Consider the following 17,225-nt stretch of genomic DNA (forward strand, 5'->3'; position numbering starts at 1 on the left):
GGGAAGCGAGACCCGCCCCCTGGAGCCCGAGCCCCCACACGCCGGGCGCCCAGGAGAACACTTTTTCCTTGATCCCGGGGAAGCGAAAACGAATTTTAACATAAACATATTTGCATACGCCCCTCCCCTTGGCCCCGCCCCTAGGTGGCGCGGGCGCGCCGCCGAACGCCAGCGCCAGGGGGCGGGGTGGGGGAGGGGGCGAGTCCTCCGAGAGCCGGGTTGGGCTAGCGGCGCTGTGATTGGCCGGTCCGGACTCCGCCCCCGGTGCATGTCATTAGCATCTCATTAGTTGTCCGCTCGGGCTCCGGAGGAAGCCACCGCCGCCAGTCTGAGGCAGGTGCCCGACATGGCGAGTGCTGTGCTGCCGAGCGGATCCCAGTGTGCGGCGGCGGTGGCGGCGGTGGCGGCGGCGGCGGCGCCTCCCGGGCTCCGACTCCGGCTTCTGCTGTTGCTCCTCTCCGCCGCGGCACTGATCCCCACAGGTAGGTGTGGGCACCGGCCGGTTGGCCCTCTAAATCTCCTAAGGCACCCCAGTAGCCATAGCCGTGGAAGGGGGAAACGTTTCCATGACAACCTTCCCCCACTTCCTAAATCCGAATCCGAGGGAGTGTGGAGAGGAAACTCAGGGCTGAGATGGAAGGGGCAGAGGGGATCGGTGATCCCCTTCTCCCTTGCCCAGCTGGGTGGGAATTGGAGCCGTCAGGGATGGCTGCACCCACACCTTTTTTCCCCGGCTTGGCGCGGGGTGCGGAGTGGAGTGAGAATGGGGGGCCCGGGGGCTAGAGAATGTGGGAGAAGGGGATGGATGGAAGGTACCCCCCAACCTTCCGGACCCTCCCAAACTCGTTGTTGTCCCCGTAACTTGCAGGTCCTCCCGTCCCAGAGCTGCCCATTCGCCCCCACCTTTCCAGCGGGCCCCCTAATTCTCTATCCCCTAGACCTCCCCATGGCTGACTAGCAGCCGCCTCCGGCGTGATTTGTCACCGATCTACAGGACATCCCCAGACTTGTCTGGTCGCTCCTGCTGTCCCCTCGCTCTGCCTTTCTCCACCGTCCTCCGAACCGCGCGCCCCTCGTGTCTCCCTCCAGCCAGATCGCTGCCCTCCGCCCCCCCTCCCCCCGCTCCCGCCGCACGGCTGCGGGGCTCCCGGGCCCAGCTCCAGGCAGGGAAAGTTCCTCAGGCCCGGCCCCGCGGAGCGAGGGCGGGGGGGAGGTTGCTGTCGCCGCCTCTGCGGGAAGGAGCCGGGAGTCCGCAGCCCGCCTGGGCCACGGCGTCCTCCGCCGCGAGTGGGGACGCCGGGTTCCCATGCTGCCGGTCCTTTTCGGCAGCCCTGGGGTGGTGGAGGGAGGTTCGCGGCCTCTGCGGCCAGGCGGGCACCCTGCGGGCCTCCGGGCGCCCCCTGCGTGCGGAGCTGTCTTGGGAATTTGCCCAGGGGCGGCTCTGCACGCCCGGCGCCTTCCCCGAAGACGCCGAGCACTCGACAGGAGCACGATGTGTGACTGCCCGTGTGCCGGGCGCGTTGGCGCGGTCGGGAAAGAAGAGGGCAGTGTTTGCTTTTGCTAACAAAAGGGAGCCGGAGCTCTTCCCCAGCGGAAAGGCTGGCCGCGCTGCACCCTGCCTCCCCTTCCCGCCACCGCCGCGCTCGGCTGCCGCGCGGCGTCCCCGCGCCCCCGGTCGCGGGATGCGGGCTCCGGGCTGGGAGCGGGACCGAGAGGCACGGGGCCGAGGCGGGGGGCTGGGGTGCGGGAGGGGATGCAGCAGGGCTCCGCGCCTGCAAAGCCCCTTCTTGCAGCTTGGGAGCTGCAGGACCCGCGAGCAACAAGTGGCGGAGGACACCGAGAGCTCAGCCCCCACCTGCGGAGCCCCCGGCCGCGGCGGGCGCAGCGCTGGGGCCACCGTGCCTTTCCCGGGCGCCTCTCCGCTTGGGCTGTGCCTTTTGTTTACACGCTAGAGGACACACAGTTACGTAAACACCGCAGGAGACACGCTGTAGGAAATGGGGATGTCTGGGGTGCTGGCTTTGCATTTGGGGGATGCCGGGTTGGTTGCTTTCCCCCGAAACAGGCTCGCAAGGGCGCTGGGCTTGGGGAACCTATCGGGGATGTATAGGGGTGGGAATCTGGCAGCTGCTCGGTTCCAGAGCTGAGGATTTTTGCTTCCATGCCTCTGCTTGTCTCCGGATGTTGTTTATGTGTTTTTCCTCTGTGAATTCTTAATTTATGAGTTACGAGATAATTGGGTTCAGCCTATGCCGGTGTGGTTACAACTTCATTTCGGGCGATGTCTCTGACTGGATGGGTTCAATAAAATGTTCCTGAAAGAGATCCCTCGTGCTGCTGCATTGTAAAAAGCGCCAGTGTCAGTTAAACGTGAGCGTGAGTAAAGGCTCGGTAACTGGCGCATAATAGAGGCAACAATAGACTTGTATTGGCTGCAAAAAAAGGTGGGGGGGGGGAGTGCTGGTCGGGGATATTGCCATTTAACTAAAAATGGGAGCCGTGCAATGCCGCTCGGCAGCGGAGTAGGATTAGATTATACCTCCTGTCCCCAGCCTGCTCATTGACCGTACCGGGTAGTAGCGACAGTACTATATTTGTAACTATCTCGCGGTAAGAAGTTGCCTTCCCAGCGAGGGATGTCTGCAGACTCAGAAAGGAGCGGTCTGGAACTCAACCGTGCATGTCAAAGCTACAAGAAAATTCTGTTGCCAGTTACCATGGAAGCAGCTTCTTGCTCTTGTGTGCATTCCTGTTTGTACGCTGGTTATCAGATTGTGTTCAAATTAGAAAGTAATTGGGTTTGATTTGTAGTGAGGGGATGAGATGACTTTCTTTCAATCTGCTTTTCCTCTTACGCCTTTTTCGGTGATGGGTTTGGGAAGGGGTCTTGGCCCAGCCCCCTGGTCCTGGGCATCCAGAGTAGACTTTAGGTGGGCACTGGGGACTTTGCTTCCTTAGTCCTCTCCCATTAAGCTTTCTCAGAGGCCTGCAGGTACCACTGTCAGGTTAGAGAAACCTGTTGGTGTTGCCTTGTAACTTCATTAGGCGTGTTTCACTTACATCCTCCCTGGGAGAGCTATCCGGGGCCATTGGGCAGTAGTAGATCCTGGTTCTGTCTTCCCCTGCAACTGGATCCATCTATCCCCCGGAAAAGATCTCCCATCTCTCCTGTGATGTTTGGAGTCAATGGATGTTAATGAAATGCAGCTAAAATGGGGTTGTGGAAACTCACTCCTCAGTGTAAATCACGCCTGTTACGTTTTAGGTGCATGCATGCTGCTGCTTCTCATCCCGAGTGAACCAGTGGCTGACTACCCTCCTCTTACCTTTTTTTAGCATTAGAGAGGATGGCTGATGGGTGGAGGTTTGTGATGGTGCCGGAAGCCCAGGGGCTGAGTTTTGCTCGTCCTGGCCTGTTGGGGCTTGTATACTGGGGATGGGGACTTTACAGAAGTGCCGCCCTGCTATTGTTGCCTTTCCCTGCATCAAATTGAATAGCCACAGGAGGGACTTGCACTTGTCTGTGATAGCTTTGATAAAATATCCCTCATTAATGCCACTTTATATTTACAGTGTGTCACTGGAGACGCACAAGGCTTCATTTAGTGACTTGTGTGACGAGACAAGCTTGCATTATTTGCCTGGGACATTTTGGAGGAACAAGAGGCCCATTGAGCAATCTTTTGAAATGAACAAATACGGAAAAAGGGGGGAATAAAAGAGCAGGCAGTTCCCTGGAACAAAGAGCTTTATTCATATGGATGTTGTACATGCTTTATGCAGTTTTCCCCAATGGCCCTCCTGGTGAAGGGGAGTGGGACAGGGAAGAAGCCTTACAAGCAGGACACTTGCGCTTCCTCCCTCACTTCCTGACTTCATATTCTTACCGAGTTGGGCCTGGACTCCCTGACTGCTCGTCTTGCTCCACTGCCTCTAAAAGCCCAGAAGGTAACAGGTTCCCAGGTCTAAAAGAGAGATTTTGAAATGCTTTTTCCCAGCTCTGAATTTCCACAGAAGATTGTGCTACCTACCTGTTGAGACTCCTGGTCATTGGAGGACTTACTGGTTGAAGGGGAAGAGGTGTCACTTTTTTTTTTGACATGTGTCAAGAAGTGGTTTGAGAGAGAATGTCAGATCGGTAAGGTATCTTGCAAACTCTAATGTTAGTCTTGACTATTTATTTTTAAAGAAATGCCGTAAACATTGAAATCCCCAGTCTTCAATATCATTAATGGTGCTCTTGGAGTTTTTGGTGGCTTTTGCCCGCACCTGGTGCATTTTTGCCTCGTACCTACGTGAATTTTTATAATTCCTTGGCCTGCATTGCTAAATGATTTTCAGGCTTTAAAAACTGGATAATATTGCTGTGAATATAAACTGTCTCATTCTCTGGGTTTTTGTAAGTGACATTTTAATACCTAATTGGCCGCTTAGCTTGTACATTTTAAAAATGGGTGTGTGTGTGCGTGTATGCGTGTGTGTGTGTGTGTTTGACAAAAGGCCTGTTTTTGTGTGGGGAGATCTCTTAAATTGGGCCAAACTAATCTATGGTATCATTGGAATGGAAATTTACCAGCATGTGAAGAAAATTTATAAGAAATAAATCCTAAGGATTCAAATGCTGTATCTCTTTCTTGTGAAGAATAGTACTGACCATTACGCTGGGCATTTTTCACTGAAAATCCAGCACAGAAAGGAGAAATCACACAGCGACATCTGTTGCAGAATTGAAAATTTGCTGCTTTGAGTTGGGAGCAATTAGTCCCATATAAGCGCCTAATGGTATCAGTCAGTGTGTATGCGCACTCATACAGATATGTATATCTATACACGCATGTGTACGTATATATGCATGTATACAGACACTCACCCGATACAATATTCATGTTCACCTTGCCATGTATTTAATAGAAAATGGAACATAACACCAAAGCTGCTTTTTCTTATTACCTGTTCAGGAACTAGAGATTCTTATAATCATGGAATTTTTGCAAAGGGAAGGATGTTAAAAATCGTCTGGTGAAATCTCATAATTTTACAGCGAGGCAGCCAGAGCCCACAGAGAAGGACCCTGCTGACCGTGGAACTGAGGATAAGTCAGTTACCCAGCCCGGCCCCCTGGGAGCAGGCCCCTTGGTGTCAAGTCAGCAAACCTTCTGTTCCACCTCCCAGCAGGGATACCCCAGTGAGGGATGTGGATCATGGGTAGAACTGTATCTTGGCTAAGGCTAGTTTATATTGAGAAGACAGCAAGATTAATTGTTGTTCTAGGTAATAAACCCCTGGATCAGAGGAGTGACCTCTGAGATAAAAGGACCAGTTCTTGGTAAGGTTGTCTTTGGTATTGACAAATGATTCTGAAATCTGTGGACTTTATTTGGCAGTTACAACATGAATGTCGTCCAAAGCACCTTCATAGGGGAGAGCTCCTGGATTTGTGTCACTGCAGTAAGTCCGATGTGTGAGAACTGGGCTTCAGAAGCCGGAGCTTCTGATTTTTAAACTCTTGATTTGTCTTTTCAAGGATTAATAGTAACAGTAGAACTGGTTCCATGTAACGAAGGAAAAAAGGAAGGATCCTTAAGTCAAGAACAAGAACACCGCTTGATTTTCTTACCGGGTATTTGTCCCTTTTCTTTTAAGCAGAGAGAGAGCTGAGGACGACTTTTTTTTAACATTTTTTTTAAATTAAAAAAAATTTTTTTTGTTAGTTTTCTTTATTTTTGAGAGGCAGAGAGAGACAGGGCGTGAGTGGGGGATGGGCAGAGAGAGAGGGGGACACAGAATCCGAAGCAGGCTCCAGTCTCTGAGCTGTCAGCACAGAGCCCGACACAGGGCTCAAACCCACGAACCGTGAGATCATGACCCGAGCTGAAGTTGGACGCTCAACCGACTGAGCCACCCAGGCGCCCCAGGACAACTTTTTTTAAAGCAAAGCAAAAAACAAAAAAAAAAACAAAAAAAACTGTGTTTGCAAGATGACTTTTTTTTCTTTACGTTGCTCATGTTTTGTTTATTTTTCCATTTTATTATGGAGATTTCCAAATACATGCAAGAGTAGAGAGAATGCCATAATTAACCCCGTGTGGAAGTCACCCAGTTCAGTAAATTATCCACCAGTGGTCAGTCTGTCCTCTGTACGCTTCTTCCTCCACTCCCCAGAGTCGTTTAAACAAATCTTGGACATCCTATCATTTCTTCCATCATTTACTTTAGAAAGATTATCCTAAGATACAGTCACCTTTTCCCTGCCTCTCATAATCACAGTCTCATGAACTGAATGTACAGCTTCTCAACTGGTATACCGAATTTTGGCCCTGCCCGTGCTTTGCCAAGGTAGAGGGAAGGCTTATACTAGTGGGAAAAGCTGAGGCACAAACAAGAGAAGCCAGAGCGCAGATTACTGTCTGCAAGGAGACCTTTCCGTGTGGTTTGGTTTATTTTGAGCAAGGTTTTGTTTGGATCGGATAAGATGAGTTTTATTGTTGTGTAAATACGGTTGTGTAAATATGCCGTAATTGTAGCTAATCTCTCGACTGTGGCAGGCTATGGAAAGCACCCATGGAGAGATTGGCCATTTCCAGTTGTTCTCATAATGAATACTCTCCATCCGAGGACTTCTGTAGGCAGGGCTATTTTAGTTTGATGGCTGTGAGATACCTCATTCATGTATTTATCTTTAAATGCCTCCGTGGTAGAAATGCCTTTGCATTTTGTGAATATATGACTTAAAAGGAAAAAAAAATGTCTTTTCTCATCTTGAACTGGCTAAATGCTAATTTCAGCCTGTGTTCTGTAACCAAAGTGATCACAAAATGCCTTCTTTGGTGTGGGAAACGCAGACAGCAAGCTGTAAGTACCTTGTTTTTGCAGGATGGGGGTAGGAGAGAAAAGGTTACTATTTGTCCTTCTCAATATTTGCCCCGTTGATTTAAAATAGGAATTTCGTAATTTCAGCTACAACTGTTGGAACGCTTCAGTGTTAATTTATGAACTTCTTTGGTTTAGGGGAGAATAGGTTGGTTCCATTTTCCAAGGTTCATGAAATGTGAGGGCGTGTGTGCGTGTTAAGAGGTTCTTGCTCAAATGTATTTAATGTGGACTATAAATCTGAAGCATTTGGTTTTTTGGTTTCCAGCCAAACAAGTAATTACACATGAGATGGTTTTGAGGGGTCTGAGCATTCCTGGCCAGGTGAAACCCGCCTCCCGCGCCCCTCTTCTGAGTTGGCCACCGCACGAGAAAAGCTCAAAGGAATGCCTACATTCGCGGATTGGGGAGCGCCACCAAAATTGAATAAAAAGCCTTTGTTTGGAAACCATCAATGAAGGAAGGGACCCACTGGAATGTTTGTAATTACAAGTGGCACCTCCTTGTTTAAATTTCAGAAGCCACAGTTTCTTTTTCAGAGATTTAAATTGCAGGCTCTAGCCAGCAGCTGCTGTTGTGGTTAATGGGCAGTTTCTCTTTGAAGCTCTTCCAGTGCTGGTTCTCAAAAGCTTTGGTGCAGTTGGCCTTGAACTAGGGTTAGAAGAAAGGGAGCTGGAGGTATTTATATACATGCCCGGCAAAAGTGACATGTGGCCTTTATTATTACTCAAAAGAGCACCTTGGCGGCAAGGTTGAGAGGAAGCAGCACTAAGAAAAGTCTGCTATGACTGACAGGTGTCTTGAATGGGGTGATTATCTTAAGAGAGATGTGGGGTGGGTGGGGAAAATTTGTTCTCTTAGCAGATATCTTGCTGGAATATAGTCATTTGACCCAACATTTTGATCTAGATATTTCAGAAATGTTAAATAGTCTTGAAATGAAAGCGCCGTGATATATATTTAAATGCTACTTGGTGTTTGAAGATGGTATACCAGTGACATGGGCTTTTAAAAATGCCTAGAATAAGTATCTTGCCCTTGGCAGTCTTCCTCGGTAAGGTAGGCGCTCGCTCTCCAGCCATCCAGTCCTGGACCGCAGTGTCAAATTGGAATTAAGTTGTGAGGTCCCTGGAGGGGGGCAGGGAGGAATCTGCCTAAAAAGGGTTCACCCGCCCCATCTCTCCCATTGTCTGTATTGTACCGCTCGCCACTTGGCTGGGAGGAACGTAGAAGTTACCATGTCAGAAGCGGAACCTTTCATCTTTCCTGTCGTAGGTATCAACTTTTCTCAAAGTGTCCATTTTTGCAAATGACACCACAGCCGTCCTGGTCTCCAGGGCCCTGAAATTTGGAGTCGTTTTTTTTTTTTTCTCTCCCCCCCTCCTTGGTTTTCACTCTTGGACTGAAATAAAATGGGGCTGATTGTTTCTCCACGACATTCTTTCTCTGGAAGCCTCCACGTCCTCTCTAAACCATGTTTTATTAGCAGAAGCTTCCCAGCCAATTCCCCTGACTCCAGCCTCCGCCAGTCAGGACATCAGTCCACCTACCCGTGTTGTGATTCTTTTCTGGACATGGTCATGACACTGCCCTTCCAGAAAACCTAATCTCAAATTCTTGCTTCTCACGTCGGATTCACAATCCACCTTGTTCTGTCTTTCTCTTTCTTGTTCCTTCCTTAACTGCTTTCTCAGTCCTCCTCTAATTGCCCTCATTTCTTGTTACTTTTCTAGCCCTTTCCTGATGGGACTGGAAGACAGGTGCTTCTCTGTTGAACCAAGGAAGAAAGTGTGGTTTTGCTACCAGCCTTCAGCCAGTTGTCTTTGCATGAAACTGTGCTCTTACCTGCTTTTCACTCAACTGTTTTGGTTTACAGGTATGGGCTCTGCTGATTCTCCTCGCCTCCCTTGCTTATAAACGTCTTCCCTTCGCAGCTTCTGGTTTAACTAACATGTGCTTATCTGTACCCCGACACAGTCCTTTCTTTTTCTGCTTTGTAGGTATATATGTGAGTACGTTTCTCTACCGTAAGCTGAAGTGTGCAGATATTGTGGCCATTATCTGAGCGACAATTTTAAACAACGGTGTGCTGACGGTGCATTGAGCCGGTTTGGTGATTCACGTTCGAATATGGGCACTTACTAACAGCACGAAAATGGTGTAATTGACCTAACAAATTACACGCTGGCAAAGTAAGACTTTCAGACAAAAAGTCCAGTCTTTAGGAGTGGGAAGACTTCAGAAGGGTCAGAGTGCCAGGGAGCAGTGCACTTGGCATCAATGAAATGTACCCCTCTGAAGATGATCCAAGAGATATACCACCTTAGAAGAGTGTTTGGTGCTCATGTTCACAATGTCTGGTTACTAAGAAGTACCTACCTGGGGAGCCAGAAGGACAGTGTGCTAAAACCCGGGCCTTTTTAATAGCTTTGACTTTGGGGGCAGTCCTGCCTATCTAAGCTGTGTCATCTCTAGCATCAGAATGGTCGCATTTTAGTTGATCACATAGACCTGTACGCTGTCACTCGCTTAAGAAAAAAAATGAAACATTTGTTTTTCAGTCTAACTGCTAATCTCATTATATATTATATTTAAAAACAATTCTATTATATCTTATTTTTTAGAGAGAGAGAGAGAGAGGGAGAGAGACAGAGGGAGCATGCATAAACCGGGGAGGGGGCAGGAGAGAGAAAGAGAATCCCAGGCAGGCTCCTCTCTCAGCATGGAACCTAATGTGGGGCTCGATCCCCCAACCCTGGGATCGTGACCTGAGCTGAAATCAAGAGTCGCATGCTCAACTGAATGAGCCAGTCAGGTGCCCCTATCTTAAGGATTTTTTTCAAAGCCTTTATCTGGTAATATTATCTGCCACTGTTTTTCCCTTATTTTTTTTCCTTGTCTGGCGTCCTTCCTTTGCAGCGTTCAGAGCTTGCTGGTAGAAGGTTCTATACTATGATAATTCTGTGATATGAAAACACTTGTTTATTATGGAGTGTTTGCGGATAGTGTTGGGAAAAGGTTGTATGTCCAAATGTGCTCTGTGTTTGGCTCTTTGCTGAATATGCCTGTGATAAGCCAATCTACCCAGCCTAGAAGTCACCAGCTTGATTCACTCTTCTGAATAGCAAAGGAGCATGGCTTCATTCCTCTTACAGAAACCTTTCCTTAAACAATGAAAACTTCATAGATAGGAAGAAAAAAACCCCCAAGTTAATTTAGTACTAAATTACCGCTCAAATGGTTTTATCTCTTAAAAGGTACAAGTACAGATTAGCTTAAATGACACTGAACTTCACTTTTCCTTGTGCGTATCTTGTGAGCACACATCATTGTGAAGAGACCTCTGTCTGCTTTCTTTTAGTTTTGTTAGTAATCACATGAATGTTAGTCGCTGCTTTTTTTCCTTTTCTGAAGCAAATCTCTCCCATCTCTGGGCCAGATTGGCAAACAGTGCACCCAGTTTAGGTCACAGAATACTAAAACCTAGTGCTTTAGTCATGAGTGAAAAACAGCAAAAGCAGCCTAGTTTATAGGGTGTTAAAAAATAAAATAACCTGTATATGAATGCACCTGAGAAAGATGTATTTTATACATATGACTTTTTAAAGAAATATTTACTTATTTTGAGAGAATGAGTGAGCAGGAGAGGTGCGGAGGGAGGGAAAGAGAGAGAATCCCAAGCAGGCTCCACGCTGACAGCACAGAGTCCGACTCAGGGCTGGAACCTGTGAATGGTGAGATCGTGACCTGAGCCGAAACCAAGAGTTGGACGCTTAACCAACTGAGCCACCCAGGCGCCCCCATGTCTGGCTTTTATTAAAACAGTCACTACTCACGGATAGGGGCTAGGGGTTATGTCTGGCTACTGCTACTACTGTAAATCCCTTACGTGTTTGGCAATACTGAAAAATACCAGGCTGAAAGAATTGATTCAGGATGTACTCAACTCTCTTTAAGGTGAAACTGAAGAACGAAGTGGCAGCAAGGTCCCATCTGGAGCTGAACGTTCTTTGGAAGTAAATGGAATCATCCAGTCTCCTTGGAGAAACTGGCAGTGATTATAATCTCAAAAAAAAATTTTTTTTAAATTTGCGTGCATGTGCAGGCGCGCGCACAAGAGAGAGCACCCAGGGGAAGGGGGGCAGAGGGAGGGAGCGAGGGAGAGAGAGACAGAGAGAGAGAGAGAGAATCTTAAGCAGGTGCTACACTCAGCTTGACGCAGGGCTCAATCCCACAACTCTGGGATCATGATCTGAGTGGGAATTAAGAGTCGGACGCTTAACTGACTGAACCATACAGGAGCCCCTGAAATTTTCGGGCTTTTAAACACAGACAGGAATTTTTAATTTTACTCAGCCTCTTATATTTTATATTCTACATTTAAATCAATAACTTGGTATTTTCTGTAACTAACCCATAAGTCATTTGGTAGAAAAATGGGAATTTAATTAAACATTATTTTTAAAATAAGTATCTGCTTTTATTTGTTTATTAAAATTTGTTTTTAAATGTTTATTTGTGTGAGAGAGAGAACACAAGCAGGGGAGAGACAGGGAGAGAGGGAGACACAGAATCCGAAGCAGGCTCCGGGCTCCCAGCTGTCAGCACAGAGCCCGTCATGGGGCTTGAACTCACAAACCCCAAGATCATGACCTGAGCCGAAGTCGGATGCTTAACTGACTGAACCACCCAGGTGGCCTGAGTTACCTGCTTTTATACCAAGCATTGTGTTAGGCACATTTACAGTTGAGTATGCTGGTCCCTGTCTTCCAGAGGGTTGTAGTTTATTTTTTCTTAACTTTCATTTTGGAAAAATGTTAAAACCACAGGAAAGTTAAAAGGAAAGTATCATGAATGCTTGTAAACCCCTTACCTAGATTTAAGTGTTAACATTTTGTCCGTTTGCTTTACCTAGCTCTCTGAATTGTGCATACTCACCTATCTCTTTTCCTGTTTTTTTCTGAACTGATACTTCAGCATGGAGCTCCAACTCCCGAGAATAAAGGCATTTTCCTATGTAGCTTCAGTGCCTTATAACGCTCAAGGAATTTAACACTGATTCCGTAATATTATGTAATACCTAGTCTATATTCAAATTTCCCCATTTGTTCCATTGATAGTCTACATATGTGTTTCTTTGTCTTTAGAATCTAAGGCATCTTTTGCCTGCCACCTTTTTAGGGTTTTTTTTTTTAAGGAGTTGGGGGTGGGTGTGTGTGTCTCTGATGGCATTGATATTTTGTTCATTCCAGAGCTGATGTTTTGTAGAATGTCTCACAGTTCCACAGATGGATCATTTCCTCATTGTCTGATTCAGATTATAGTCATAGTCAAGAACACTGCATAGCTGATGGTGACACGTTCTTATAGCCCCGCCTCAGTTTGTCCTATATGTGGTGATGGTAAGTTTGATCCCTTGGTTGATGATAGCAGTTTAGTTACTTAGTTTAGGTGGACTTAGAGATTTCTCCATTTTTATCCCTTGGTAGTAAGTAATTTGGGAGATATTTTGAGACTGAAAATCCTGAAAATCTAGAACAATACTTCACTTATTGGTTTTGGCAGAAGCGATAAACCTTGTCTGAATCAAATATCACGTTGGTGGTTACAAAATGGTAATTTTTCTAATTCTGTCATTTCTCTGCATCAAGTAGAAGCATTCTTGTTTAAAGAACTTACCGTTCCCCCTCCTCTCCTCTTTTTTGAAAATCACAGTGGACTCAGATTTAAAAAAGAAAATTCAGTGTAGTATATTTCATTACCCTCACATTTGTCGGGTGGGAACCCCCTCAGTCTGGCTGTTTCCTTTTGATATATCTCCTTTAATTTTTAAGTGCTTTTTTTATTTTATGTTGTAAGAAAATGTCTAAGCTCATGTTGTGTTTTCCCTGCCCTAGACCTGGAATCAGCTATTTCTCCAAGAAGTCTTGGCTCCTTTTAGCAGAGGAGTGGTATTTCAGTTCCAAGGCGGTGGGCTAGTTTCTCTTGACTTCACGCTTCAGTGGATAGAACTAGGATACATATGTGTATATTTTTATAGTATATAAAATAGTATGTAAAATAGCATATATAGTATGTAAAAATAAATAATACATTTATTATCTATTATAATATACATTTAATAATTTAAATAATATTAAAAACATTTATTTATATTAAGTATATTTTATTTATATTAATTTATATTGAATAAATATAAGTATATTCCACAATAAGTATATACTTATTTATAACTTTATACTATATATATATATACACACACACACATTATCTATTTGTCTATATCAATTCGAGTATAGTACCCCAATGTTCTTTTTCTCCTTGTCCTGTTCCTTACTTGTATCTTTCTTTTCCTGTGGTGAGAACCTTGGTTCCCAGCCATGCCAATGTCTTAGAATTAATACAAAAAAGTTTTGAAATGACTCTGTCAAGACCACTGTAGACAACGAAACTACCAAATAAAGTTCAATAATATTTGCCATTCTTTTTGCCTTTAATATAAATCCCACAGAGGATAGACAAAGTACTGTATCTGCAAGGTCACAAATTAGTTCCTTCTGTGTGTGTGTGTGTGCGTGTGTGTGTGTGTGCACGCGCGCGCGTGTGCGTGTGTGATCAATTAGATCTATAAATATATACTTAGGGTCATTTGTTTCTGTTTATATTCAATTTCAGGTTTTTGTTTTTTTTTTTTCTAAACCTGTTGATTGAATGATATATTTTGAACATGTGAATCATTAACATGGCTCAAAAATCAAAACTGTGTAAGCCTTACTCCCTTGCGTGTGTTTTCTGGCCCATTCCCACTTACCTTCCCATAAGAGCCAATTTCATTCTTTTTTCATAGATCCTTCCAGGTTTTCCTTTTGAAAAAATAATAGGTAGAGTTGTCTTTTAAAAATACTTTTCCACAGTCTTTGTTAACATCTGCCTATACCCTTTTTCCTTATTAGGAAAATCCTCGGCTCTCATATTTATTTTGATGATTTCCCGCCATTTGGCTTTATGTTACTTAGAAGCCTTTTTTTGTTTTCTTTTAACCTTATTTTCATGTCTCTTCCATTTCATCCTTCCAGGGTAATAGTTCTTCTTGGGTCGTTGGGAGAATTCTGTACCTGTTTTTTCATTTAATTCACCAGATTACTTGCAGGAAAATCGGGACTGCCCCTTTCCCTATAATGCAGTGCGTGTCTGTGATGTTTAATAGCCTGGCTTCTCATCAGTCTTTCTTGACTCTTCTTTTCATCCAGAAAATTGGCAAATCTGTATCTCAAGCCTCGATGCCCTCTCCTTCTTCCCACCCTGTTTTGTCTTGTTTTGTTTTTCCAGTTGTGGCATACGTACTGTAAAATTCATAGCCTTTCGCACTGCAACCTCAGCCCATGTTCTAAAACTGCCTACTGGACGTCTCAGTCCACAGATACTTAGCTCAAAAAATATTAATGACAAACAGAAGCTGTCATTCATTTAGTGTTTCCACCCCAGGAGTAGTTCTGTCTCTTGCCGCATTTTACAGATGAGGAGCAGAGAGGATGATAGGTCCCTTGTCCAAGAGGCTTAAGTAATAAAGTGGCAGAACCAGTTGTGTCTTCAAAACCTGTACTTTTGAACACTTAACTATTTTTTTTTTTTTAATTCAAGATGTCTAACACTGAGCTCAGCTTCTTTCCTCCCCGAACCTCCCTCTGTCCTGTATTCCCTGTCTTGACGCAGGGTACCGCCATCTACCCAATGGGTTAAATAAATCTGGAAGACCTCTTAGAGTAGTCCCTCCTTTGCTGTCCCCTGCCTGTCTGTAAGTTACCAAGTCTTGCTTCTCTCTTGCATGCCCTCTATTTCACCACCAGTGTCTGACTTCACCCTCATCCTTGTTTTACAGATGAGGAAGTAGTTATACGCTGATGGAAGAGCCCCTTAATTGGCCCATTTACCCCTAGTCTCGTCCCTTGTAGTGCATCCCTAACACTGGTGTTTAGGCAGATCTTGGTAAAACACACCTTAGATGACCACTTTCATGCTTAAAATCATGCTTTAAATGTCTTCTTGGCACCTTGACGATAAAGCTGATGCTCTTACAGCCTGGCCTACAGTGCCTTTCTTCACTTTCTGTCTTTCTCTCCAGCTCATTTTGTGTCAGCCTCACTCACCGTGTTCGTCTCGCTAGGTCTTGCTCAAGGTGCTACCCCCCATGTAGTTTACTTTAGCGAAGTAAACGTGTCCCGGATGTGCCATGCTGTCAGGCCTTTCCCTTTTTTATATCTTCCGCCGTCTACGGAAACACTCTTGTCTATATGGCTGATTCTGACATGGCTGTTGAGAGCCACTTCGAGCACCGATTCCTCAAGGAAACTTAACTGCCACCTTTCAGGTGGATTATGTGCCTTTTCTGTGTGTCCTTCTTCAGCCCTTCCCTAAAGGGCTTTATCTGACTTAGCTTCTTCCTTCCTGTTAAACGTGTTTCTCGAATTGCCCCGAATTCTCTCTCTACATACACCTGTGCATTTTGTATTTGTCCAGTGGTTTCCACCAACAGAAATGTTCCACTCTCTGGGCTTCCGTGTCAGCACGAAGATCCAGTCCAGTGTTTCTTTTCAAATCTTACGCGATTTCCAGCCTGAATGTAATTTTTTTTTTCAGCTTCCTTTACAACTTCTCTAGCCATGCCGTGACATTGAACACCTCCTACCTTATTATAAGTTGACATGTGCCCGGGGGTATGTGTTTTTCTGTACTTCCGTAGGAGGGACTACTTCTTATTCATCTTCACATCCTCAACAGCATGGAGCACAATGCCTTACCTGTATGTACTATGTGCTCAATAAACATTTGTTGAGGCTGTGAATGGGTTGGAAATTAGGTATGCATGGTCTGTTAAACCATTTCTAGCTCTTTCAACATAAATGTGAACAGAGAATATGATATTAATTCAGTCTTGGAGACCAGTATAAAGATGATCACTCCACAGGTTTTTTGTTCATGTACTTTTTTTCTTCCTCTACTATGTGATTTCCAAAATATATACAGCTTATCTTTCCTCCTTTGTTATGGATACTGGTAGCTGGAGTATATAATTTGCACTAAGGCCTTTGGGTTAACGAATGTAGTTTAATGGTTACCTTATTATCAGCTTTGAGAAGGAGAATTCTTACAAGTTGTTTGTTCTCTCATAATGGATGAAGAGCTATCAACATGCCTGACTTTTTCATAGCCTGAAGGACTGACTTCTAGTGTGTTTGTTCATACCTGGTTGTTGGGCAATTGTTGGAGAGGTTTAGATAGACTACCAGTCCAGATAAGAGAACCTCTGTCCATTTATTGAATCACTTCACAGTTCGGGGATGGCTGGACTTTGAGTCATTGTGCTGCCATACTGGCACTTTATAGTTGAGGCCACAAACCAAGGAACTTACCTCTGAGGCCTTCTGCTTCTCCTCACCTCAGTTTTCATGAGAGTCTTGTCTTAAAAGTGAGATATATTCTCAGGAGAGGCATGGTGAACTTAGGGAAATTTAAACCTCAGGGCAACAGTTTTTCTTGTACAGTAATAAAGATATATGTGGAGTCAGTGGCTCCAGGATCAAAAAATAGATCTCAGTAGTCGGATCAAGCGTGAGAAATGGCTTGTTGCTGGGTTTCACAAAAAATGGGTTGGGTGAGGCCGTCTGTCTTTTGAAGATGCTTCCGCTGTTGGCGTGGCTCTGTCGTTGGTGCTAACGTGTGGCAAAATTAAGCGTATTTGCCTATGATAGATCTAGTTTTAAACAGAAAGGTTTCCTGTGGGCCTCACATGGAAGATGGGAGAGATTTCATATGCAGGCCGAGGAGGAGAGAGTGTGCTAACATCACCTTTTAATTTAAGAGAAGTTTGGAGTTTGTTCTTTCCTGTGAACATAGAGGTGGAACCCACTCTAACCAGAGTTTATTGCTGTAATATTTTTTAAATGCATTTATGACACTGATCTATCTGTGACCTTGTAAAGGCGTTTTTAGTGGGAGGGGGTAGCCAGCCTTTTTTCTCAGTGTCATAAGTGATGTCTGTTCAATAACTCTAACTTCCTGACAGTCCTGGGAGGGGGCGGAGGACCCATCGTAACTTGTTTTTTATGGCCTATTTCTAAAGTGTTCCTTCATATTCACATCCATTCATTTAGACTTCTTTTCTCCCCGCCTGAGGCAGGCATCCAGCCTAGTCTGTGTTTGGTGCTTTAAATGCTTTGAGTTATGGAGAATCATAGCATTTTATCGATGCTCCCCTTGTAGCTGTATAGCTCTGTGTTGTCTCAGGTTACACGGCTGGCATTTCTGGGGCGTTGTGGGTGGACCATTGCAATTAGTTGAGGTTTCGACTGGGATCA

General features: G+C 45.3%; 1 protein-coding gene across 6 annotated transcripts in view; it reads left to right on the forward strand.

Moving 5' to 3' along the window:
• The first annotated feature begins 314 nt into the window (after nucleotides 1-314).
• The window catches only part of CADM1 (cell adhesion molecule 1), a 334,016-nt gene continuing 317,105 nt past the window's right edge, over nucleotides 315-17,225 (forward strand). For all 6 annotated transcript variants that reach the window (XM_025928377.2, XM_025928378.2, XM_086679063.1 and 3 more), the window contains exon 1: nucleotides 315-482. In XM_025928377.2, coding sequence (XP_025784162.2) covers nucleotides 347-482 — 136 coding nt within the window. In that variant the 5' untranslated portion in view covers nucleotides 315-346. The remainder of the gene's footprint in view (nucleotides 483-17,225) is intronic.

The sequence above is a fragment of the Puma concolor genome, chromosome D1, assembly GCF_028749965.1.
Source record: "Puma concolor isolate L17-30 chromosome D1, mPumCon1.1.hap2, whole genome shotgun sequence".
In the NCBI taxonomy this organism is placed as follows: domain Eukaryota; kingdom Metazoa; phylum Chordata; class Mammalia; order Carnivora; family Felidae; genus Puma; species Puma concolor.